The sequence below is a fragment of the Petromyzon marinus genome, chromosome 3 (assembly GCF_048934315.1).
Source record: "Petromyzon marinus isolate PM22_M1 ecotype Great Lakes invasive population chromosome 3, UKy_Petmar_22M1.pri1.0, whole genome shotgun sequence".
NCBI lineage: Eukaryota > Metazoa > Chordata > Hyperoartia > Petromyzontiformes > Petromyzontidae > Petromyzon > Petromyzon marinus.
In genome coordinates, this window is record NC_133669.1 from 3668300 (window position 1) to 3689682 (window position 21383).

The 21383-nt window shown below is 46.9% G+C and overlaps 1 protein-coding gene across 2 annotated transcripts; it reads left to right on the forward strand.

The window, feature by feature from the left end:
* Positions 1–727: 727 nt before the first annotated feature.
* Positions 728–19247, forward strand: TBC1D23 (TBC1 domain family member 23). 2 transcript variants are annotated; one of them, XM_032970971.1, is made up of 18 exons: positions 728–858; positions 3068–3182; positions 3468–3573; positions 4159–4360; positions 4884–4998; positions 5654–5778; positions 7487–7587; positions 8016–8119; positions 8602–8730; positions 9344–9436; positions 9946–10122; positions 11212–11254; positions 12067–12167; positions 12756–12883; positions 13860–13933; positions 14330–14465; positions 16169–16375; positions 17085–19247. In XM_032970971.1, the coding sequence occupies exons 1-18, from the start codon at positions 830–832 to the stop codon at positions 17164–17166; spliced, it is 2067 nt and encodes a 688-aa protein (XP_032826862.1). In that variant the 5' UTR covers positions 728–829; the 3' UTR covers positions 17167–19247. The 2 variants fall into 2 exon arrangements, with proteins under 2 accessions (XP_032826862.1, XP_032826871.1); XM_032970980.1 differs by having other exon boundaries at positions 7541–7587.
* Positions 19248–21383: the final 2136 nt, after the last annotated feature.

The following is a 21383-nucleotide window of genomic DNA, read 5'->3' on the forward strand; positions in this document are numbered from 1 at the left end:
CGGTGGGGGCGGGGGTCAAAACTGTGGGGGCGTGGTCAGAACGGTTGGAGCGGGATCAGAGTTGTGAGGGCGGGGTCAGAACTGTGTGGGGGTGTGGTCAGCGCTGTGGGGGTGGGGTCAGTGCCTTGGGGGGCGGGGTCAGTGTTTTGGGGGGTGCTGTGGGGGCGGTGTCAGAGCTGCCCCCTGTGCCCCACCCCCGTGTGACGTCACTAGCCAGGTGCGGTTCAAGTGAGGGGTGAACACAGGTCGGGTCGCCAGCTTTGATCTACGAAAACCAGGGAGATATCAAGAGGAAAAAAAGGCCGTAGCGTATCATAATTTACAATCATTTACGTATTTATCCAGAAAAAAGGGCTGCTTTTTCGAGACGATCCTACTGCATTGGGTTTATGTTTTCAGCAAATGAATGATGAATATGTTGAACGTCTTTCGCGCCGTACGTAGCCGTACGTAGCCAACCCTGCTAATCACCCCTCAGGGTCCTGGTTTGAGCCTCCCAGACAAATGTGACACGACCTTGCAGGCCGTGCGTCTCATTGAAGAAGGTGTGCCACGTGTATACACCAACAAACATATTAATTTGCGACGTTTCGGACAAATGCCTCTTCTTCACGTGCTCGCTTACGAAGGGCCATCGCCCGAAACGTTACGTGTCCCCGTGGGCTCCGTGCGTAATTACGTCCGCGCCCGCCTTGCCACCAATCAAAGAAACCAGGCGGAGTGACGTGTCAACAACGCATGACGTCACAACAACGCATGACGTCATGACGCACGTGCCCTGTGCGTGCGTCATGTCGTAACCGCGGGGAAACATCGGCGCGTCACCACAATGGCGGAAAGCGACGCCCAGGGCGATTGGTAAACATCGCGGTGTGCGGTGCGCGGGACTGTTGGTCACTTTGTGGGGAACTCGGCGCGGACGTCGCCTCTCGATGCGCGACAAACTACACCGGGGACCAACTTCGAAAGCATTGTCACCAAGTGAAGGCCTCGCTTCAACTTTACAATTTCCACGTCGCTTACGAATTCCTCGGCTCGGTAGTCTCTTCGCTATTGGCCCGACTCCGTCACGTGTCTCACGCGAGCCAATGGCGTGTCGCCTCTGCCGCGACTGCTTGGCGCTCAGCCAATCGTCGCGATCGTACCTTTTCGTCTGCTTAAGCGGACTATGAAATGTAACAGTTATTTTTATTAAAAAATACGCGTTTTTTATTGCACCGAGAGAAATAAAAATCAAATGCCTATTTCACCGTTTTGATTGCCAGCGTGCGCATTGTATAATCGCACTGGACATGCTAATTTGTTTTTTGAGATTCTGCGCGGACGGTACGACCCACCAATTGCGGCCTATGCGGCGCTACCGGCGGAGGCGAGGGGATCCCGGCGGGGAGATTAGGCCAGGGCGGGTACCCCGGGGATACGTCCATTTAACATTGTGTTGACACGGAGAGAAGGTTCTGGGTGTCTTATTTATTATAACATCATCATCTCGACATATCATCATTAGCATCTCATCAGCCAGTTTGTTTTCGTTATCGTTATATGCATTTTGCAATCGTTATCTTCGTCATCATTCCATCATGGTATGTAAAAATCGGCTAATTTTCAGCATTTTGTTTTCATTACGTCAAAATAATTTTCACTCTCGAAGCGATAAAAGTATTTTGTGATGACGGTGCAACTATTTAGGCTGGCAACAAACAAATTTATATTTCAATTGCTTCCCGGAAATGTACCGATAGCGCCGTCGTCTGCTGTAAAGTTCACGTTAAAGACTACGTGACACGTAAAGTCGGCCACTCCGTGCGAGTTGGTGTCAAGTTTCACATTTTGAACATCAGACACATAGTGCTGCTTGTACCTTCTTCCAGTGTAGTTAGGCACTACTCCCACCTTGAAAGACTTGCGAGTGAAAAGTTTTAGTCCCGCGTGCTTTGCTTTATGCGACACGTGTGCATCGTTGCACATACTGTATATATCTCCCGAATGAATTTGCATGATAAACAGTTTTAACAAAAGGAATAGCTCCCCACGTAGGAATTCAACATTTCCATCACTGCGTTTGGACCATTGATAGCGTAGCCCAACGGTGTGTTTGAAAAGGAAAACGATGAATTTGTAAAACCTGATTCTTACTGCTATACCAAGGCAAACTTAAGTTTTCAGGGTACTCCAAGTTAAACAATGTTATCCTCTGTTACTTACATAGAGTTCTGTTGGGTCCAAAGTAGTTATACGTGTGTCCATATAAACAAACCAAGCACTGTACATGGACACACTTTGAGGTTTTCAGTATGCTTTCAGCGTATTGTTTCTAGTAGTTTGCATAGTGGTTTATGCGATTATGTTGAGTTTTTGATTTGCTGGTTTTATGCTTGATGGTTATGTGCACGGTTCTGCAGAACGGCTGAGTATTAATTTAAATCAATATTTTTTTTGTTCAGTTTTAAACAAGTTGTAGAAAATTGTGCAAACATGATTATATAATTCATAGCTTAACATTTCTATGGTGGTTTTTGGTGGTAAAATTAGGTGTCGTGTTCAATGTGTTTTGTGGTTAGCTATTTATGTTACCCTGCGTTAATATCTGTCACAAATACCGCCAAGTGAACTATTTTAATCGATGCAGGCTTATAATTAAAGGCCCCCAATGAAAGTATATTTTTGTTAGAAAGCACTTTGTGACCGTTCTTGCAGAACTGTCTGGTATGAATAAATGTGGGCGCTACGGTGGTGAGATGTTAACTACCTCGCTATGTATACAGGAGGTCGTGGGTTCGATCCCGACCTTGACGCCTGCTGTATATTTGGAGTTTGTTCTCTCTCCCCGTGGTCGCGTGGAGTTTTCTCAGGGTACTCCGACTTGTCCCTCCACATTTAGAATCAACATGTGTTTAGAGTATTTGGCTGCTATACATTTCCACGTGATAAGCCACTTTTTTGAGCTATTACTTGTGGCCAAGTCGTTTTGGAAAAAGAGATATATAGCTCAGTGGGCATTACCTGGTAAAATAAAAATAGTAACAAAAATGAACGCTTTATGGAGTGATGCAATGTTGTGCTTTAGGTTGACAGACCTCGAGGACCTGCTCTCGGGTGGAGCAGGTGTGGATGTGGAGACGTTGAAAAGTCTCCTGCACGGACACCCAGTACCCGCACATCTCCGTGCCCGTATCTGGCAGGTATGCGTGCACTCAGTACAATACAGTTATCTGTCACACAAACTGCATATACTCATAAACCACTGCATGCACACAATGAACGGTCGTATATCACACTTTAAGATAACCTTAAGGTGATGAGTGAAGGTACTGTATTGGTTTCACGCAGTAAAATAACTTGCTTGATTTAGCGGGTTAGCTTTGCCAAGACATATCCAAAATGAATGTTTTGCCCAATGAACTATTTTATGAATCCTTATATAATTACATATGGCATGGTCTCCTCTGTGTGATGTGTATACACAGGCATGCCTGGGTGTGCGTGGACCGGCAGATGCACTGGCCTCGTGGGATGGGGTATGTGATCTACCTGAGCAGGAGACCCTTCATGCCGACTGTGAGAGACTTATTGGTGAGAATCAGACCATTCACTTGCAACTTTTGCCTCTATGGCCTCTCCAAATCCTTCACCTCCAAACTCCAGGTGATCCAAAATTTTACTGTCAGAAACTCATGATTGACATCTGCTCGTGAAAAGAGTATATATGCCTCATGTTTTTCCTTTATTGCAGTATCTTAATATGTGGTTCCATTTAGATGCTTTTTCAATCCAAATCTTAGGTTGTTATTTGTTTTCGTGTTTAGTTTTTAAACTGCATGCTGTGTGTGGGTTTGTGTGCTATATACAGTTCATAAGGTAAAGTATATTGTGTTAGGTACGTGTAATGTAGTGCGTGTGGTCAGTGCAAGTGTGTTGTTGGAGTGTATATCTCTGTGTGTGTGGTTATTCTAATGCTGTGTGGTTTTGTACCACTTTGTACTAGTGTGTGTAATGTGGTGTGAATGTGTGTGATTAGTTTATCGGTGTATGCGTTTAGTGCAATGTTGTATGTGAGTTAGTGGCGAGTGTCGTTCTGTGTGTGCGTGTGGTACGTGTAACACTGTATGGCATTAGTGAGTGTAACTTGGCCGGTGTGTGTGTTGTGTGTCCACGCAGCCTCGTTACCCGACGAACAGGACAAGGGCTCGCTCTTGAGCCTGGCAGAGGATGTGCTCACGTTCTGCGTGAAGTCGCGCGGTGTGCGCTACGAGGCGGGATCCGGTCTCGTGCACCTCCTCGGGCCGCTGCTCACACTCAACATGACGCGTGCGCACACATACGGCTGCCTGTATGCACTGCACACGAAGTACACCCCCAGGTAAGTTGCACGCCGCTTACACGCACGCTCAGATGAGCCCCACGTGGGCATCTTCTGCAGTTGAATTGAAGATGCCCAGAGCAGCAGCAGCAGCAGCCCATCGTGAAAGCTTTACAGAAGAAATGTGGGCCCTGTAAGAAAACATCACAAATTACTTCTGTAGTTACTTTCATAGCATTACATTTTCCACGCATTTTACAGGCCCTGCAGAGACTGTTAATTTGCATGGAAGTAAAATGACGCTATTTAATAATTGAGAGTTGGAATAAGCGAAATGTAACTAAAAATTTGGCGGTTTTTTGTGCAGTCACTGGTGATGAAACTTTGAACATAAAATCGCTTTACTTGAGATCCCAGTTTAATCATGGGTTCAAATTTAGTTATGGGTGACTCGCCACCCACATTCTAACCCTAGGTCTCTGATGTGCCAGCTTGGCGAACTGGCATCGTATACGTCCCCTCAAGCACCTGGTCATTTACCAACAGTCTGCTTCTGACCATGAACATGTTGTGCGATGTCCAGGGATGGCATACAGGCTGTGCACGCACTGCGGCTGCTGCTCCAGTACCACGAGCCACGGCTCTGCTCCTTTCTGGAGACAAAGAAGATTTCACCCGATGCCTTCGCACGCACATGGGTGCGTGCGTGCACGTGCATCGCGTTAACACACACCGCTTGCTCGCACGCAAACAGAAAACATCTCATTCACTGAAAAACAATTGCACACTTTTAAACATACACACAGCCTACGTAAATACAGATTCCTGTAGATTCATAATGCACATTTAACTTTAAAAAGGCATTTGTGTGTGTCTGTGTTTCTTTTGTTGGGCTTGGTATATTTTACATGTGTATAAATCTATTCTAGTGAAGTATATAGATGCATTCTTTTTAATCGGTGTGTGTGGCAGTATGTGTTTCTATTTGTGGGAGCAGTAGTGTAGCGGTTAGCCGGCTGCGCTACAAATCTGGCGACCTGCGTTCGTTTAACGCTCACGGCCAACACCAGTGAAGATTATCTGAACTGGTCCTAGGCCTCCCCTAGGTCGACTCAGCCTCAGTTGAGTACCTGGTGCGATGTTTAAACATCTCCACAAGGGGTCAAAGGCTGTCGGGTGTGGTGCTGGCCATCCACCCCCTCGTGTATCGTGCCGGCCTTCATAGGTGCTCGCTAACAGCACTTGCCCCAACAGTCTGTTAAGGCTATATGGGGGATCTTTGTTTCTGTTTGGGTCATATTCCTGTGTTTTACGATGTGTCATGTGTCCACATGTGTGCTTGTATGGATGCAGCTGGACAGCTTGTTTGCCAGCATATTCACGGTTCCTGTTGCTATAACGATGTGGGACATGATCCTGCAGCTCAACGACCCCTTCCTCGTGTTCTTCCTCATTCTCGTCATTCTCGTCAATGCCAAGTACGTGCAGCGCGCACAAATCGCGGCACATTTGACACGGGAAGAGAACACGTGAGATGCAGAATTAATGTACGGTGCACGTAAGCGACGACCCATTGCTCATTTCCTTTCGGTGAGTCTTGAGACTTGCTAGGAAGAATTGATAAGCGTTTCTCTCGAGTGAATGTTGGAAAAAAACATTTCACTGAATACACTACCAAGGATGTCTGTGACATTGTTTGCAATGATAACCAAGTCCTTGAGGAATTAATGTATGCTTTATGTCATGTGACACACACGTGGAAATTCCATGCATACAACTTATAGGCAACTCTGACACCCTGATTTGAATGTTGGTCTGGACTTGGGAAATATTCTTGACTCCATGGGGTTTTAGAATCTCAGAATTTTATGAAATTCTAGTTGGACTATTGCATTGTGTATGCATGTATATCACGTATGTCACAATGAAGTACGTGTGTGCTTGACATAAGCCTTTATCACTTGTTTTCATTGCTTGTTGGTATTTTGTCCACTACATCGTAAGCACTGCTGAAGTGTAGTCCTGTTTTTTCCAGACTAAAAGACTTTACTTTCTCTTACCGTTTCCTCTACCCATAACCTGATCCTGCTTAAACGCTAAAGTCGCTCAATCCCTACTTGGCCCCATAATGTCTCGGTGTGAATAATCCCCATGGTATGTGGAATTCCCCAAACAACACTGCTGTACAATATCTCTCAGCATTATGTCAGAGATGTGTGACCTTGGTTTAAAAATAAAAACAACTCTATACTCTCGTCAGTATATGGTATAGATACTCGCTCGCCCTCAGAACCTCCGATGCTGTCAGCCAGTTTGTTCCGCTGCTTCCCACTGTTATGGACGTGTTAAGTTGAAATTGCATTTAGCTTATTTATAAATGCAAATTATACGTTTGAAATTATACATTTCATATGCGAGTGACGGCTTGCAGAGCTGTGTGGGTTTAGTGTCATACTGTTATAGTGTTGTGCTCATGTAAACTCTACTCACCGTGTAGCGTGATGGCGAGTGTAATGCATGACGATTGTATGAGATTACGCTTGATTGTTGGCCGTGCATACGCGTGGCAATTAGTGTTTGAGCTTTTGCCTGGACATTCCTTAGGGCAACTCAGCCGAAGATAAGCACCCTGGCAAGATTACACGAAACAACAGCTCAAGAGTGAAAATGACCCTTAATTTGCGGTCAAAATATAAGGGGATGTTATTTCGCGAAAGATGCTTTATGAAACCCAGCCCTTGTGTGGCAGTGTGTTAACTTTAGCGTTGGGGAAAGAGACAGGGGATTTGTCCCAGACATGCCAGCCTCCTACATATATGCTGTTTTTCGTCCTGAATAGATTATTGCTAACAGCACGTGCCTTACCTCATGAATCTGTTCAAACTATGAGGAGAATCTTTGTATACAATAGTATGTATTTTTTAGTTAGTACTATACAGAGCCTTAGTACAACACATACATGGGTACCTTCACTCAGCGTCAATACTAGTCATAATTGGTACATGTATCGGTATTAGGCTTGCCACCACGCCAACAGTAGATGCTTATAGTAAGTGTTTATTTTATAGATTACAGTATGAAATAGATCAGCTGATGTGGTCGGCACTTATATGCTAATGGTGAATAGATAAACGCAAATGAATGTTTGTGACGCTAATCCAATGTGGTTTGTTTTGGTATTAATAGGGACTCTGACAGCTCTGATGTCAGCAGGATAACAAGGAGATATTTGTTTTGCAGGGAGAGTGTTCTAGCTCTTCAGGATGGAAGCCGAGAAGATATATTAGGTGAGCTTTGCATGCATATAGTTCACAAACTAATTTATTGCCTGCAGTATTGATTCACTGTTAATCAGTGCCAGCATCTCAGGTTTTTTAAAATCTTGATGCACTCAAAATTGAGTTCCATATGGTGAATGCTTACTGTTCTGAAGTTAAGTTGACGAATCCGAATATTATTCGGGAATGGTTGGCTTGATTAGAATAATTCACGAGACACCCCTATACTGTGGGTGGAGAAGTGAAGCCTTCTTTATGGGATTCTCCTGTGTGTGCTTTTATACTGTATTTACCCCATGCTGTGTATGTCTCCCTAACTTTCTTTCTGCCCACGCCCCCTGTTTCCATAATCCCTACATGCTCCACTCCCTGTGTTGCCGTGTGGAGCAATGACATTTGTGCTTCGTGCCCCACCACGTCTCCTTGTCTCCCTGCAGCACTACTCCAACAGGCTCCGTGTGGTTTGCAGGAGGATGATATTGAGGACTTCTGCTCCCTGGCACAGTACTACATTTCACGCACACCCGTCTCCTTCCGCAAGGTGTGTCTATCGGGAGGGGTGCTTTGGAATTTGTGCGTTTGTGTACTGTGCCCCTTGCACACTTATCCGCTGCTCCAATTTGAGTGTATAGGGCACTGCGGTGGCGGGATGTTATCTCCCTCGCCTAGTATGCAGGAAGTTATTGGTTCGATCCTGACCCTGACGCCTTTTTTGTTTGGAGTTTGCATGTTTTTTCCCGTGGTCGCGTGGTTTTTTCCTTCAGGTCCTCCGTTTTTTTTTCCCTCCACGTTTATAAACGTGCGTTTAAGAGTATTTGGCTGCTCTAAATGTCCACATGATGAGCCACTTTGTTGAGCTATCATCTGTGGCCACGTCGCTTATGAAAAAGAGCTGTATAGCTCAGTGGTCCTTACCGCTAAGATAAAAATAAAATATGAGGGTGTGGTGTTTGTGCAGCAGGGCGGTGACATGGCCCAGTGGTGAGTTAACGTCATGTTCGTGGCGTGTTGCACGATGCGCAGGAGTTCCAGGCTGTGTTTGGGGGATCGCTGGTAGCGGTGAGGGCTGCAGTAGGAGGAGGAGCCTCGCAGACCCTGTGCCTCCCAGTGAGCGCCTCCGAAATCCTCAACTCCAGCGCGCACACCAATGGGGTAATGCGCGGCACATCAAGAGTACCGCGTAGGCCAGAGTTTTTTTTTTTACCGAATTCGAAAGAAATGTCTCTTTTTGTTATTTTGGTTTCCGACCCCTGGCCTAGGCACTGCACACTTATTTTCACCACTCGAGTTCCCATACACAAACATCACCGTGGGCAACTCGCTCTCAGCCAGTGGTTAAAAATTTCACAACACAGTGTCATCATCACCTGCACAATACTTCATCATCATCAGCTACGATCAATCCACTGCTCGATGAAGGCCTCCCCCAGCTGTTGTCATCTCACCATCTTGCGATGCAAAAATTCATCTCGCAACTGTGTACCAGCTGATTTCATCGGCCCATCTCCACGGTGGACGCCCTTTTGAGCATGTTGCTACTTTTGCCTGCCACTCCGCCCTTAGTCCCGACCACCATCCATCCTCTCTTCTCGTGACGTGTCTCGTCCCCTTGCTCATTTTTTCTTTTAGCTGTCAATATGATGTCTCTAACATGCGTCGGTACAGTACATGGTGTGCTGCATGTAGCATGTGGTGTGCTACGCCATGCGTGAGTGTGGTCGGTGTTTGTTGACGGTTCAAGCGGTGTTTCGGTGTGTCATTGCAGGAGGGTGTACGGTTCTTTGTGGTTGACTGCCGGCCTGCTGAGCAGTATAATGCAGCACACTTGTCCACCGCCTTCCACCTCGACCCGCACTTGGTGGGTACATCGGATCGCGCAGTCGATGTGTTAGTGGCTGTGTAGTGTGTGCACAGTGGCAATTTACGGATAAACATCACTAGTGTAATGATGCTGTAACCTGGGCAGGTGCGCTGTGGGACAGGATGTAATTCACAATAAAGGAGTTGTTGGGTTAATTCCCAGTTGATTCTGATAAAGCTGGTTCCACTTTGTTGGAATCCAACATTAGGTTGTCCGATTGAGATACTACTCTCGACAATGGGAATATGGAATTTCCACCACTGGCTCTGAACTGCCAATAACTATTGCCTCATTGGTTTATGCATGTTTGTCACCCATCCAAGCTCGATTCAAGCTCATCCCTGCTTCGCTTCCAAGATCTGATGAGATCGTGCACATTCTGGGCGATTTGGTCATAGGCAGTGGCGGTTAGTGTTGGCCTCATGCTCGTAAATCTCTGGCGCGACTGCGCGTGACATCGTTTCACGCTCGCCTGGTGGGATGTCACGGCATGTGACGGGGCGCAGATGCTGCAGAACCCGTCCGAATTCGCCGTGTCCGTGCGGGCGCTGCTGGAGGCCCAGGCGGTCGCCATGGCAACAGGCTCGGTCGCTGGGGGCGAGCACTTGTGTTTCATGGGGTCCGGTAACCATGGAGACGACGACGAGATGTACCTGCACATGGTGCTTGCTCACTTCCTCCAGGTGAGTCCACGAGTGTTGGAGGTGTTGTGTGTGCGTGATGTTTCTGGTGTGGTTGAGTGTGTGGTTTGGGGAGTTGAGTATTGTAAGTGTGTGTAGCTTGGAGTATCGTGCAGTGTCTTTCAACTTGAGTGGTGCGTATTGTGGTTGTGTACAGAGGTAGAGGCGTAACGATTCACCCCATATGAGCATCAATGAATTGCCACGATTGATGGTCACGATTTGATTATTTTTCTAAATGATCGTGGTGAAAAATAGCAGCTGTAAGGTGTCATATTGAACCTCTTATGTAAAACATGCGAATAGAAAAATATTGATTCTTAAAAAAACATGATGAGATGCTACATCGCTTAAGAATCGGTATAAATCGATGCATCATTATAGCTCTCGTAAATGGGCAGAGTGTGTGGTTTGGCATATTTTTTTTGGTGTGGGATGTTTTGTTTGGGGTGGTGCATGTTCTGTATATATATGGGTTACGGCTTGTGGTTCAGAGTCGTGTGCGTGGGTGTTGGTTTTAGGGTGGTATGACATGGCTTTCTATGAATAGTATTTGCCACGGTGTAAAATGTATTGTGTACATTATGGAATGTGTGGTTTTTGTCGTATTGTGTACAGTGCGGGGCATGCAGTGCGTGTGAGTTTCTGAGTTGTGCATGTGTTAGGTGTACAGAGTGGTATGTGGGGGCGTGTATGGGGCACTAAGGTGGTATGTTTGGTGATGTATGTGGTAAGGGGTGTTGTTTGGTTCAAGGTGTTGAGTTGGGTGGTGAATACAGTGTGGTGTACGGTGTGTTTTTTTGTGAGTGATTTGTATGAATTAGAAGGATGGAGTGGGTGTATATGGGGATTTCTTGGAGTTATACGGTTTGGTGTGTACGTTTTGGTGTCGTGTGTATAATGTGTGGTTTGGCGTCTTGAGCGTTACATGGTATTGTCTGTGTTGTTTAAGATGTGGGGGCGTCGTGTGTGTGTTTTAGAGTGGTGCACGGGATCACGGTGTGCGGTTAACGTGTGCGGTAGTGTTTATAGAGGAACGCGTGAGGCGGGTGTGTGAATGTATGTTGCCGTCTGCTTTTTATGTTGTTGCAGAAACACAAGGAGTATGTCAGCATAGCACGTGGAGGATTCAGGGGTGAGCTCACGCAAAAAATCGGCCTGCAGCACCTCAAAAATAGAGCGCGCAAATAGGCACGCCAAACTAAACTCACAACATGAAATACAGGGACATCTTAACATATACGACACGTCTTGTACGTCATTTATTTACATTGCACCACGGAATATACCACACAGTGCGAAGTAAAAATGCTTTGCGTGATCAAGGCTGAAGGATTCGTCCGTTTTGCACACGGTTGGGATTTTTATTTAAAGCTGTTGCGAAATGTGATTGAGCAAAACAACTTAAATTAAGAAAAATATTCTGCTCTTTTTTTGGTTTCATTCTGTTCTTTTTGGGCTCAGTAGTTTCTAGCAGCCTAAAATATATATTAACTTGATATACATCATTTTATAAGAATAGGTTTTACCCTTTTAACTGGCACAAAAACTGACACCTTTATTCAAGGCATCATGTTTGCAATAACCACAACACAAGCAGTCAAAATGCAAACAAAAAAGACAACTCTGATAATAATATCCACTGTCCTTGAATTTGATTGGTCCACACCCGAGACAGCTTTTCTTAGAGCCTGGTCTCCAACATCCAACATTATTTCCTGTTGACTTTGTTTTTTGCATGATACATGGGGTGTGATTTTGGTTTGTGAAGTGGCGTTCACTGTGTGGATTGGTTTGGTGTGGTCCGTGAGATGCGTGATTTTAGTTGCCCATGCAAAAGAGTCAGTGCTGCTTCACGCCCCTCAACTGATGGGTTGCATCTCCTGTGTCATTACGGGGATACTCACTGTGGTTTGCTGTGTACGTTGACGCATACACGATGTGCAGCCGTGCAGCAGTATCTGGCGGACGTGCAGGTGGATGCGGATGAGAACCCCTACCAGGAGTGGATAACGAGCACGGGGCCTTCCAACCAGCATCCCTCCACGGTGCACACCTCGCTACACTGCAGCACGTTACAGGGCGCTACAGGACATGACAGGGCACTACAGGGCTTTACAGTGCACTATAGTGCACTACATCACACTACAGGATACTACAGGGCACTACAGCGCACCAGATGTGTGGGTGACACAGGCTTATCAGTATCCACAGATCCCACCGATCCTTCCGGCCACCCTGGGGGTGACCTGGGGTGGCTGGAAGAACATACTGAGTCAACTGCACATGGGAAACAAGGAGGAAGTGTTTGGAGAATAGGCCTCATGTTGAACATTGTGTGTGTTTTTTTATAACCCTGTCCTGGGTCCTGTTTTTAGTGGGTTGTTTCCAAGTCCCTGTGTTTTCGCAGTGTCCACATGCTGTACATCTGCTGTTCTAACTGTGCTTCTCACCTACCTTGTCTCTCATCGGCATCCTCTTGTTTTTGTTGTTGTTGCAAACCCTTGTTTCGTACTCTGTCCTCATTCTTTTTTGTTTGTCCCACATCCCTTCATCCCTTTGCTGTATCCTATGCGCCCGCTGCCCTTGCCTCCGTGTTCTCTTGCACGCCCCGCTCCGACTCCTTGTCCAACCAGGATGCAGGAGAGGCACCAGGGGTTTTGTCTCTGGTCACAAAGATGACGTCGGCGCTGCGCAGCAAGTCTGCCCAGGTGAGGGAGCGCGTCGTGGGTCTCATGGAGAACTCCGGCTCCCCGGGGGACAGGTGGGACACGGGGCACGGGACACGGGGGGTGGAGACAATTGCATGCTACAGGGGGGCACGGGGCAAAGGCGGTTGACAAATACAGGGAACGTGGGGGGGGCATTGAGGCACCATGGGCTACGTGGCACAAGGCATGATGGGGTTTTTGAGAAATGCAGATTATGGTGGGTATTTGCTATTTTGGTGTATACTAGGTGGCGGGTGAGATGTGGGAGGCAGGTGTTCAGGAGGACAGGTGGACAACAAGGATCTTGGGTGTACAGGTCATATGTCATCAGAACATCTGAAAGGTTCCTCGGGATAGGGGGCCATTTGGCTGATCTAGCTCGTTGAGCCAGGAAAGCACAAACAAGCTGGGAGGCAGCCCGAAACCGGTGCCAAGCCAGAAGCTGGTGCCACCTGGCGGACAAGTGAGCACAGGCCATGGAGGGAAGAGGGCAGAGATCGATAAATGGGAATATAATGTGGATATGGAATACAGTGGACATGTGGTATAAGAAACGCCGAGTTTGGTGGTGACATGGACAGGTTGGGCATGGAAAACTCGAAGCATAGAATACAGGGCAGGTTGGGCATAGACAACACCGATCAAAGAGAGAGTGCGATGCAGAGGCATGGACGCACGATAGCCACTCGGATGTGGGAAACAGGTGGCGCAAATGCAGCACGAGACAGTGGGGACATGAGGGCAGTTGGGGTTTGATGCACGTCCACAGGTGAACACAGACCAGTGGGGAGTTAGAATATAAGTACAGGTCATCTGACCTTCCTCTAAAATATACGATGTGGCCATGGGCTTCCAACTAGTTTTAACAATAACAAGATGTCGTGTGCTTATTGTTTGTGTTGCAATGTGTCGGTGTGGGATGCTGCTTTGGTGATATAATTTGCCAATGCGGAGATGGTGGTTTTGGTGTAGTTTGCTGGTGTGGTATGGTTATTCTTGCCCTATTGTTGGTGGTCCGTGATGATGCAGGCCAGGGTATGGCCGGCCGTACCGTGGAGTCAAACCTGTGTTCAGCATCGCCGACGAAGAGGAGTGTGAGAGTGGTACGTGGTGAACACAGATTCCCATGCGTGGCACACGGGAAAACGTAAAGCTGGGATCGGGGTTCCCTTACAGTCCTATTTCTGTTGAGTCGTACTGTGGCAAAATAGTCAAATCGCAATCCTCAGCATATCTCTGGCACTTGGCTTTCGGCCAATAACACTCAACCATAAGATACCCAGCTGTCTGGTTTTGCGAGCCTTCGACGTTAACAATGAACATGAATCATAGAGGGTGGCAGTCTTGACTGAACTTTATGCATGAACACTCATAACAGTTGTTTGTTTTCTAGTTTGGTTTCCGTGAGACTCGCATTCCCATTGAACATTAACAGCGTATGGCTCGCACGCGTGCTTTACGTGCATTGGCACGCGTATGCGACCGCTGCGTTGGTGCAGACGAGATGGAGGAGGGGGTGGTGTCGGACGATGAGCGGAGGGAGGTCGTGAGTCTGCAGACCTGGCTGTCCAAGCCTGATGTCAAGCACCACTTCCCCTGCACCGAGATCCGCGACAACGGACGCACATACGCATGGTGCAGACGCTTGCTTGCTCGCTCACTCACTTGGTCACTCATTTTCCCGCACCTCTCATAAGCACGGTTGGCTACGTACGGTGCGAAATAAATTAAACGTACATACATACGCTCTCTCCCATGCACACGGTGACAGCTGCTACTACTGTTTTCCCATATAATGCGGGTCATGGTGGATTATGGAACATACTTCACGTTGATCGGTCCGGGTTGGTGAACGAGGTTATAGAAAGCATAGAAGTATAGTACAAGGTTTTATTTTGCTACATTTTCCTATTACAGCCCACTACGTAGCCCACTAAGCCCTATAACAACCTCTTAGTGCACGGTAGTCACCCATCCAAGTACCGGACATCTGTGAAAAATATATTTTATAGCTCATTGGATTCCTCCAGTATAAATAAATATTCTGATACGAACTGGGCTCAGCCCAACTTAGCTTCTGAGATCTCACGAGAACGGACACAGGTTTGTTCATAGTCTGATTATGATCATCCTGCATTAATCTATACGCACATTATAAGTTAACACGCCTATTGTCAGTTTATATGAACCATCTTCGTGATCACCGTCAGCTGCTTTCCCCATCTCCCCTCTGGTTTTTTTCTATATTCATCCCTCTCGCTTGCAAAAATGTACAAAAAAAACCCCTCGTCTCTCCAAAGCCACCCAAAGATTTACCACGTCCCCCTATTTGTTAAGGAGTGTGTTTAGACCACGACGTTTCGATCGCAACACACAAGCAATCGTCTTCAGGTGAGAGCTCACCTGAAGACGATTGCTCTCACCTGAAGACGATTGCTTGTGTGTTGCGATCGAAACGTCGTGATCTATTATTTTCTATTTACGTGACTTGACCGTAAGACCCATAGAGTATGAATTCCTGCTTTCGTGAAAGCTTTAAATTACGTGTTTAGACCTTTAAATCACGTGTTTAGACACTTTGTAAATATTTGTTAAGGAGTGTGTTTAGACCACGACGTTTCGATCGCAACACACAAGCAATCGTCTTCAGGTGAGAGCTCACCTGAAGACGATTGCTCTCACCTGAAGACGATTGCTTGTGTGTTGCGATCGAAACGTCGTGATCTATTATTTTCTATTTACGTGACTTGACCGTAAGACCCATAGAGTATGAATTCCTGCTTTCGTGAAAGCTTTAAATCACGTGTTTAGACACTTTGTAAATCCACAGTGTGTTGCTTTGTATTTGGTTGTCACTGCAAGTCTCTAGCAGGCCTGATTCAAGTCCATGGTGGGGTAGTGAAGCACGTGTGACTGGCTGCAGCATGTAGTGTGTATTCAGGTAAATGGTTGCCCCAAGATTTATTTTCATAGGTTTGTAAATTTGAGCTTCAAAGCCATTCGCAGTTCTTAGCGAGTGGTAACAGTTTTTTTTTATTCCTGCGGTGAGAGCCAGTCGTTCCATAATGGGACCACCATTCACTTCCCTTGAAAGTGGCCAGTCCTACACCACAATTTTGTACTCCTATCACCCAGTCACGTACACAACTGTTATTTCATTGAGCACGATGATGGCAGGGTAGGTGTCGGAGTTAGGGGATGTGAACAATCACTGGGTAAAACAAGGGCCCCGCTGTGACCACAGCTGAACGATTCTGACTCTCTTTAACGCGCCACTCGCAAACCCTCGCTCACCAAACCGCGTCTGTGACCGCTTGCCCCGTTTCCGACGTCCGCAGTCATCTGCTGGTGACCGCCACGCACCTGTACGGCCTTCGGGAGTTGGGAAGCCGGGGCGGTGGCGGGGCCGATGGCGCGTGCATCGTGTCACGCCGGGCCCTTAGCTCCGTGCTCAAGATCACGTCCAAGAAGAGGCGGCCTGAGCTCATCACCTTCAAGTTCGGCGTCGCCGATGGCAACAACCTCACGCTGCACGCCACCGACAGGTGAGGCTCTCCGGGGGGACGGCTCGCGCCTGCGATCGGCACTGAAGCTAAAACAAACTTTATTTTACCAGGTAAGGCCCACTGAGCTATATAGCTCTTTTTCAGAAGCGACCTGGCCAAGTGGCTTACCATGTGAAAATGTATAGCAGCCAAATACTCTAAACGCATGTTTTCTAATTGCGGAGGGAAAAACCGGAGGCCCCTTAAAAAAATCCACACGACCGCAGGGAGAACATGCATATTCCAAATATACAACAGGCGTCAAGGTTGAGGTCTAGCCCACGACCTGTATACCAGGCGAGGTCGTTAACATCTCGCCACCATAGCGGTAACACACGAGCGTGACGCACACGGAACATTGTACACGGGATAACGCACACTGGAGATGATACGTGTAGGTCTTTATACAACCGGCAAAGTGGTCTTGTGTATAGCTGGAAGAAGAATCTTCCGCTGCTATTTGTCCATATTGGGCTTGAGCCACAACTGTCCTTTCACGTGCTCGCACCTTCACATGAAACCATTCAGAATGTGAAATTGGCTTTGAAAGCCACAAAGTGGCATTGTTCCCAAAGTTGAGGCGTCGCAGAGTGCACGTGTCCTGGCGCCCCCCACCCCCCCCCTGCATCCCGAGCGCCCGCGAGTCCTTACACGTCAACGTGTGTGTTCCCGTCTTCTCACGTGTAGCCCTTTCTGTGTCCCGTTGCAGGTACCTTATCCCTAATGCCGGCGAAGCCACCAAACTCGTGAAGCAACAGATAATGAGGGTCCTGGACGCACTGGAGACTTAACCGCGGATTCTCGCGCACACATCCACGTGTGCCACCTCGCACTTGCGCCGCACACTGGCACGTGTGTGAGTAAGCACACTTCACTAAGCACACACACGCGCACTCCATTCATTCACACATACTTTGCAGCCCCCGCAGATGCCTGCACTTTCAATCGCCGAGGAACCTTGGAAGGCCAGAGACCTGCCACTCTTTTGCACAAAATGCCTGGGGAGGCAATCTCAGCAGCAAGCTGTGTAGCCGTTAATAAACGCTTCGGGAGGGTGATAAAGGCCCAGGAAATGTAAGCAACTCTCAGGGGGGCACTCGTAAGGATGAGCCACACCCCAGGAACAATCAGAAATGCAATAGGTCATGGTTTGTCTCCCTATTCAAATGAGCAACGGGGTAGCACTCTTCTCAATTGGCAGCCCCAAACTGGCGGTGGAAAGTCCACATTTCCATGGAGGGGACCAGTGACCTTGGTACAAAGGACCACTGTTGACGTCCCACAAAGTGGGTGTCAAAAGTGGCTTGCGTCAACTGAAAAGGAATGATGGGCCGAGAGAACTCTCCCCCCTCCCTCAACCTGAGATGTAAACTTGCAGCCTTCCCATTGTGCTCTAAGCAACGAATACTACCCAGCTAGATTCAACATGCAGTTTCCACAGCTGAAATTAACATAGCCTAAAAATGCAGTGGTACTTCATGCTTCCGAGTGTGGAACTCGTCGTAAGCTGCTGAGCCACTCCAGGGGGCGGAAATGATGGGGAAGCCTTGTCACCTCATCAGAGGCTCTATAAAATTATAGTGAATCAATGTGTGCTCCGAATAAGCATTAGTAAGTGCAAGGAAGCAATGGGATGCAATGTTACTATTTCAGGAACAACAGTCATCAGAATCGGAATCGTTTCTAGACGAGAAGAAATTCATCTTCTTGGTTCTTTCGGTAAAGTCACGTAGAAGGGAAATAATAAAATAATAAAATTTTAATTCATCCGATTAGCCTATGAAGCTCCCTTTTCACAGAGGACCACTAAAAAAAATGGCATGGCGTGCACTTGGAATGGTGGGGAATCATGTTCTACATTGAGGAAAAGGTTCATCTGTTCACGTCACATCCTTCACAACACGCAGTTTACTTTCATTCCTTATTTAACCAGGTGACAGCACGGTGAGATGCATCTAATTTAGCGAGGGAGCCTTGGGAGACTTATATTTGTGTCAAAGTGAAATTGTCTCCCTGGACAAAAATAACAATGATGAGGTGGCTATCAACTCTGTTGGTTGCACCGAGCAATTGATGGGAATTCCGCTTTTTCCACAGTTAAGGGCCAGTCTCCCATTGGATGGTTGCTGTTTAATTTAGGATGGATTCTACAGATCAAGCCAACCGCCAACTTGGGTTTGAACTTGCGATTGCGAGTCGCGTATTCTAACCACGACACCACCTGGCATATAACGTATTTATAGGGGTGCATATATTTTGTTTACATTAAATTGTGGGTACTTTGCAGACGTGGGAATCGGGCTATGATAAACCAGCACACAATGCGCTTTTCTTCTGAAAGTTATCGCAGGGTTCTTTTAACAAGTATGTTTTATTGGTATACAGCACTCCCTTTAACCTCCACGCACGCAGAAATTTCCTCCCAGCAACAGGACATTAATGTGGCCTCCGCGTCACCTTTTTTGAAGCACGCATGTGCACTCCGTACTGTACACATTGCATCCACGCACATGTAAGATATACCCTCTTAATTTTATACCCCTGATGATACGGTCAATAAAGTACGTGCACACAAGCAACATGTACGTGTGGCACGCTTACTAGATGTTAATGGATTTAATGTATCAATTTGTTTTGCAAAATACTGTATACCATTGTCATTTGATTCCGTGTATCTTCCCACTACCGGCATCGACACCATGTCTCTTTGTTATCAGCGTCATTGCTGTTGCTTTATTTCCTTTTGTCTTCATCATCATCAAGCACATTGTGACACCTTCCATCACCAGTGCATACACATTCTCTTGCCTGTCTTGTGTGTTATCGTGGTTGCAATTAATAAGCCAGATGCAATAAAACATTATTCCTTGAATGTGCAAGCGCCTGGTCCCTTTGTGCAGCCTTGCCTAAGGATACGGTGGAGAATTGTGGCCGAGTGGGCAAACTTGTAACACTTTTTTTATTCTTAGCATTGTGCTCCCGTTTACCCTGGGAAAGCTTCACTTGAGTCTCTGTGACTGTTCAGGAGGGGGCCCTGCAACGTTTTTTTTGTTGACAGTCTATGACAATGGTTGCGATGCATAGTTCCAAATTAATGTATGTATCATGAACTTCTTTCTCGCCATACGTAGCCAACTGTGCTAATTGGAGTTGCAAATATATAGGGCATATATTTTTTGGACTATGATGCCGGCAAAAAACGGCCTACTCTTGAGAATTATGTCACGGGCTCTTTAACGTCCACTGTGAAGCAGACGAGCGAGTACTTTATGGTTAATGCACCGGCAAAATTAATCGGGGCGGCCGCTAGATTCGAACTTTGAACCTCTGCAACAAACGGTGAATGCCCTCCCGCTGGGCCGTGTCGCCACCCTTGTGGAGTCTGGCCCAGTGTGCTGTCGGTGGACGCATACATTGGAGCCGAGTGGACTTTACCTGTGGGCGGTACGAGAGTTAACACTTGTGGTGGAAACTTTAAAATGCTTGCGCCAGGAGCTCCAGATAGCTTCAGATATCCGATTTGAATCCGGGTCCTGCTGGTATCTGGTAATTTCCTTCACTTGAATGCAAGTATTTATCAATATAGGTGCGATAGTTATAATTCGTGTTCTTCAAATTCGGTAAATGAAATTGATAATTTCACAGGACACGATCTCAGGCATCTTGCTTTGAGTGTAGCTATCGTGGTGTGGGGAGGTGCGGAAGAGTTGGTCATGGGAGGATTCTGTTGCATCATACTTCACCTCGCTGGTCATTGCGGGTTGGTGAAGCGGCGACCCAGGACCAGTTCAGGTATCAGGACATCTGTGAGAAAGAGCTACGTAACTCATCGGATTCCTCCGATATAAATAAACATTCTGATTCTAATATCACTCGCCACTGATGTCAGCCGTGGCAGGGAACCGGTCCTGCACCTTTTGTCCCTGCAGCAATGACCCCGTGGAAAACGAATTTGATCCATGGACAATATCACAAGTGGCTCAAGTGGCTGTCAGTGCAGTGAACTGAATGCCACTCGTCCTATTTGTTAAGCAGCTTAACGAGTCGGTCAAGTTCACGCGAGTCGTGGGCCGGTACACGACGTCACGAGGTGGAGGTGAAGTAGCTTCAATAGAAAGAGGGTCGAGTGAGAATTGACTGAGATGGTTCGGGCACGTGGCCAGGTAGGAAGACTGTTGTGAGAAAGAGATTGCAGAAGATGGCAAAATTGAAGGAAAGCTGAGAAGGAGAGTGACGTGGTCGCGTCAATGGCGAAACGGGAGAGATTTCGATAGGTCACGGTGGAGATTGTGAAGAGAGATTTCGAGAAAGGAGTCGGAAAACGGAACCCGCTTATTTGGGACAAACGCTCGGAAGAGGATGTGACTGGAAAAATTGGCCGGCAGACAATGGGAAGTCGTGCCGGTTTCACTTCCGACATGACGATATTTTCGCAAAAAGGGAAATGGCAGTTGCCATGGGCTGCACGATGAATATATTCCATATCGGGACTTCTAAATCTCCACGTCGACCACTGCACATTCATATACACACCTGGCAGTGCTGAAGTGTAAATATCGCCACGTTTGATTGTAAACATCGTTCGCATCGATAGTTGTGCGATACAATATTGATCATGATTCTGGGGTTAGAAAGCTCAACACTGGAACCTTACAAAATGCATTTACCCCCCCTCCCCCTCTGCTGAGTGGGCGAGAAGGAATCCAGGGCAAATATAAATATCTTTCAAAATTGAAACGTGGCCTCAAAACTCACCTGACACCTCACAACTAAGCTGCGAGATAGGGGCGATGAAATTCAGTACAATAAGTGCGCTTTTTAAATGCATTTAAAAAATTCTTATTTGGGCATACGTTCCGCATGATCAAATATTCTACGAACGGCAAACCATTGTTCCCTTTTACCAGAAGACCGGTCTGAATTGTACGAATTGTTTTGTTATTCGGCCAAAAAGCCCTCAATTTCCTTCCTTGCAGTCATTTATTTTATTCATATTCGTGCTCCAGAA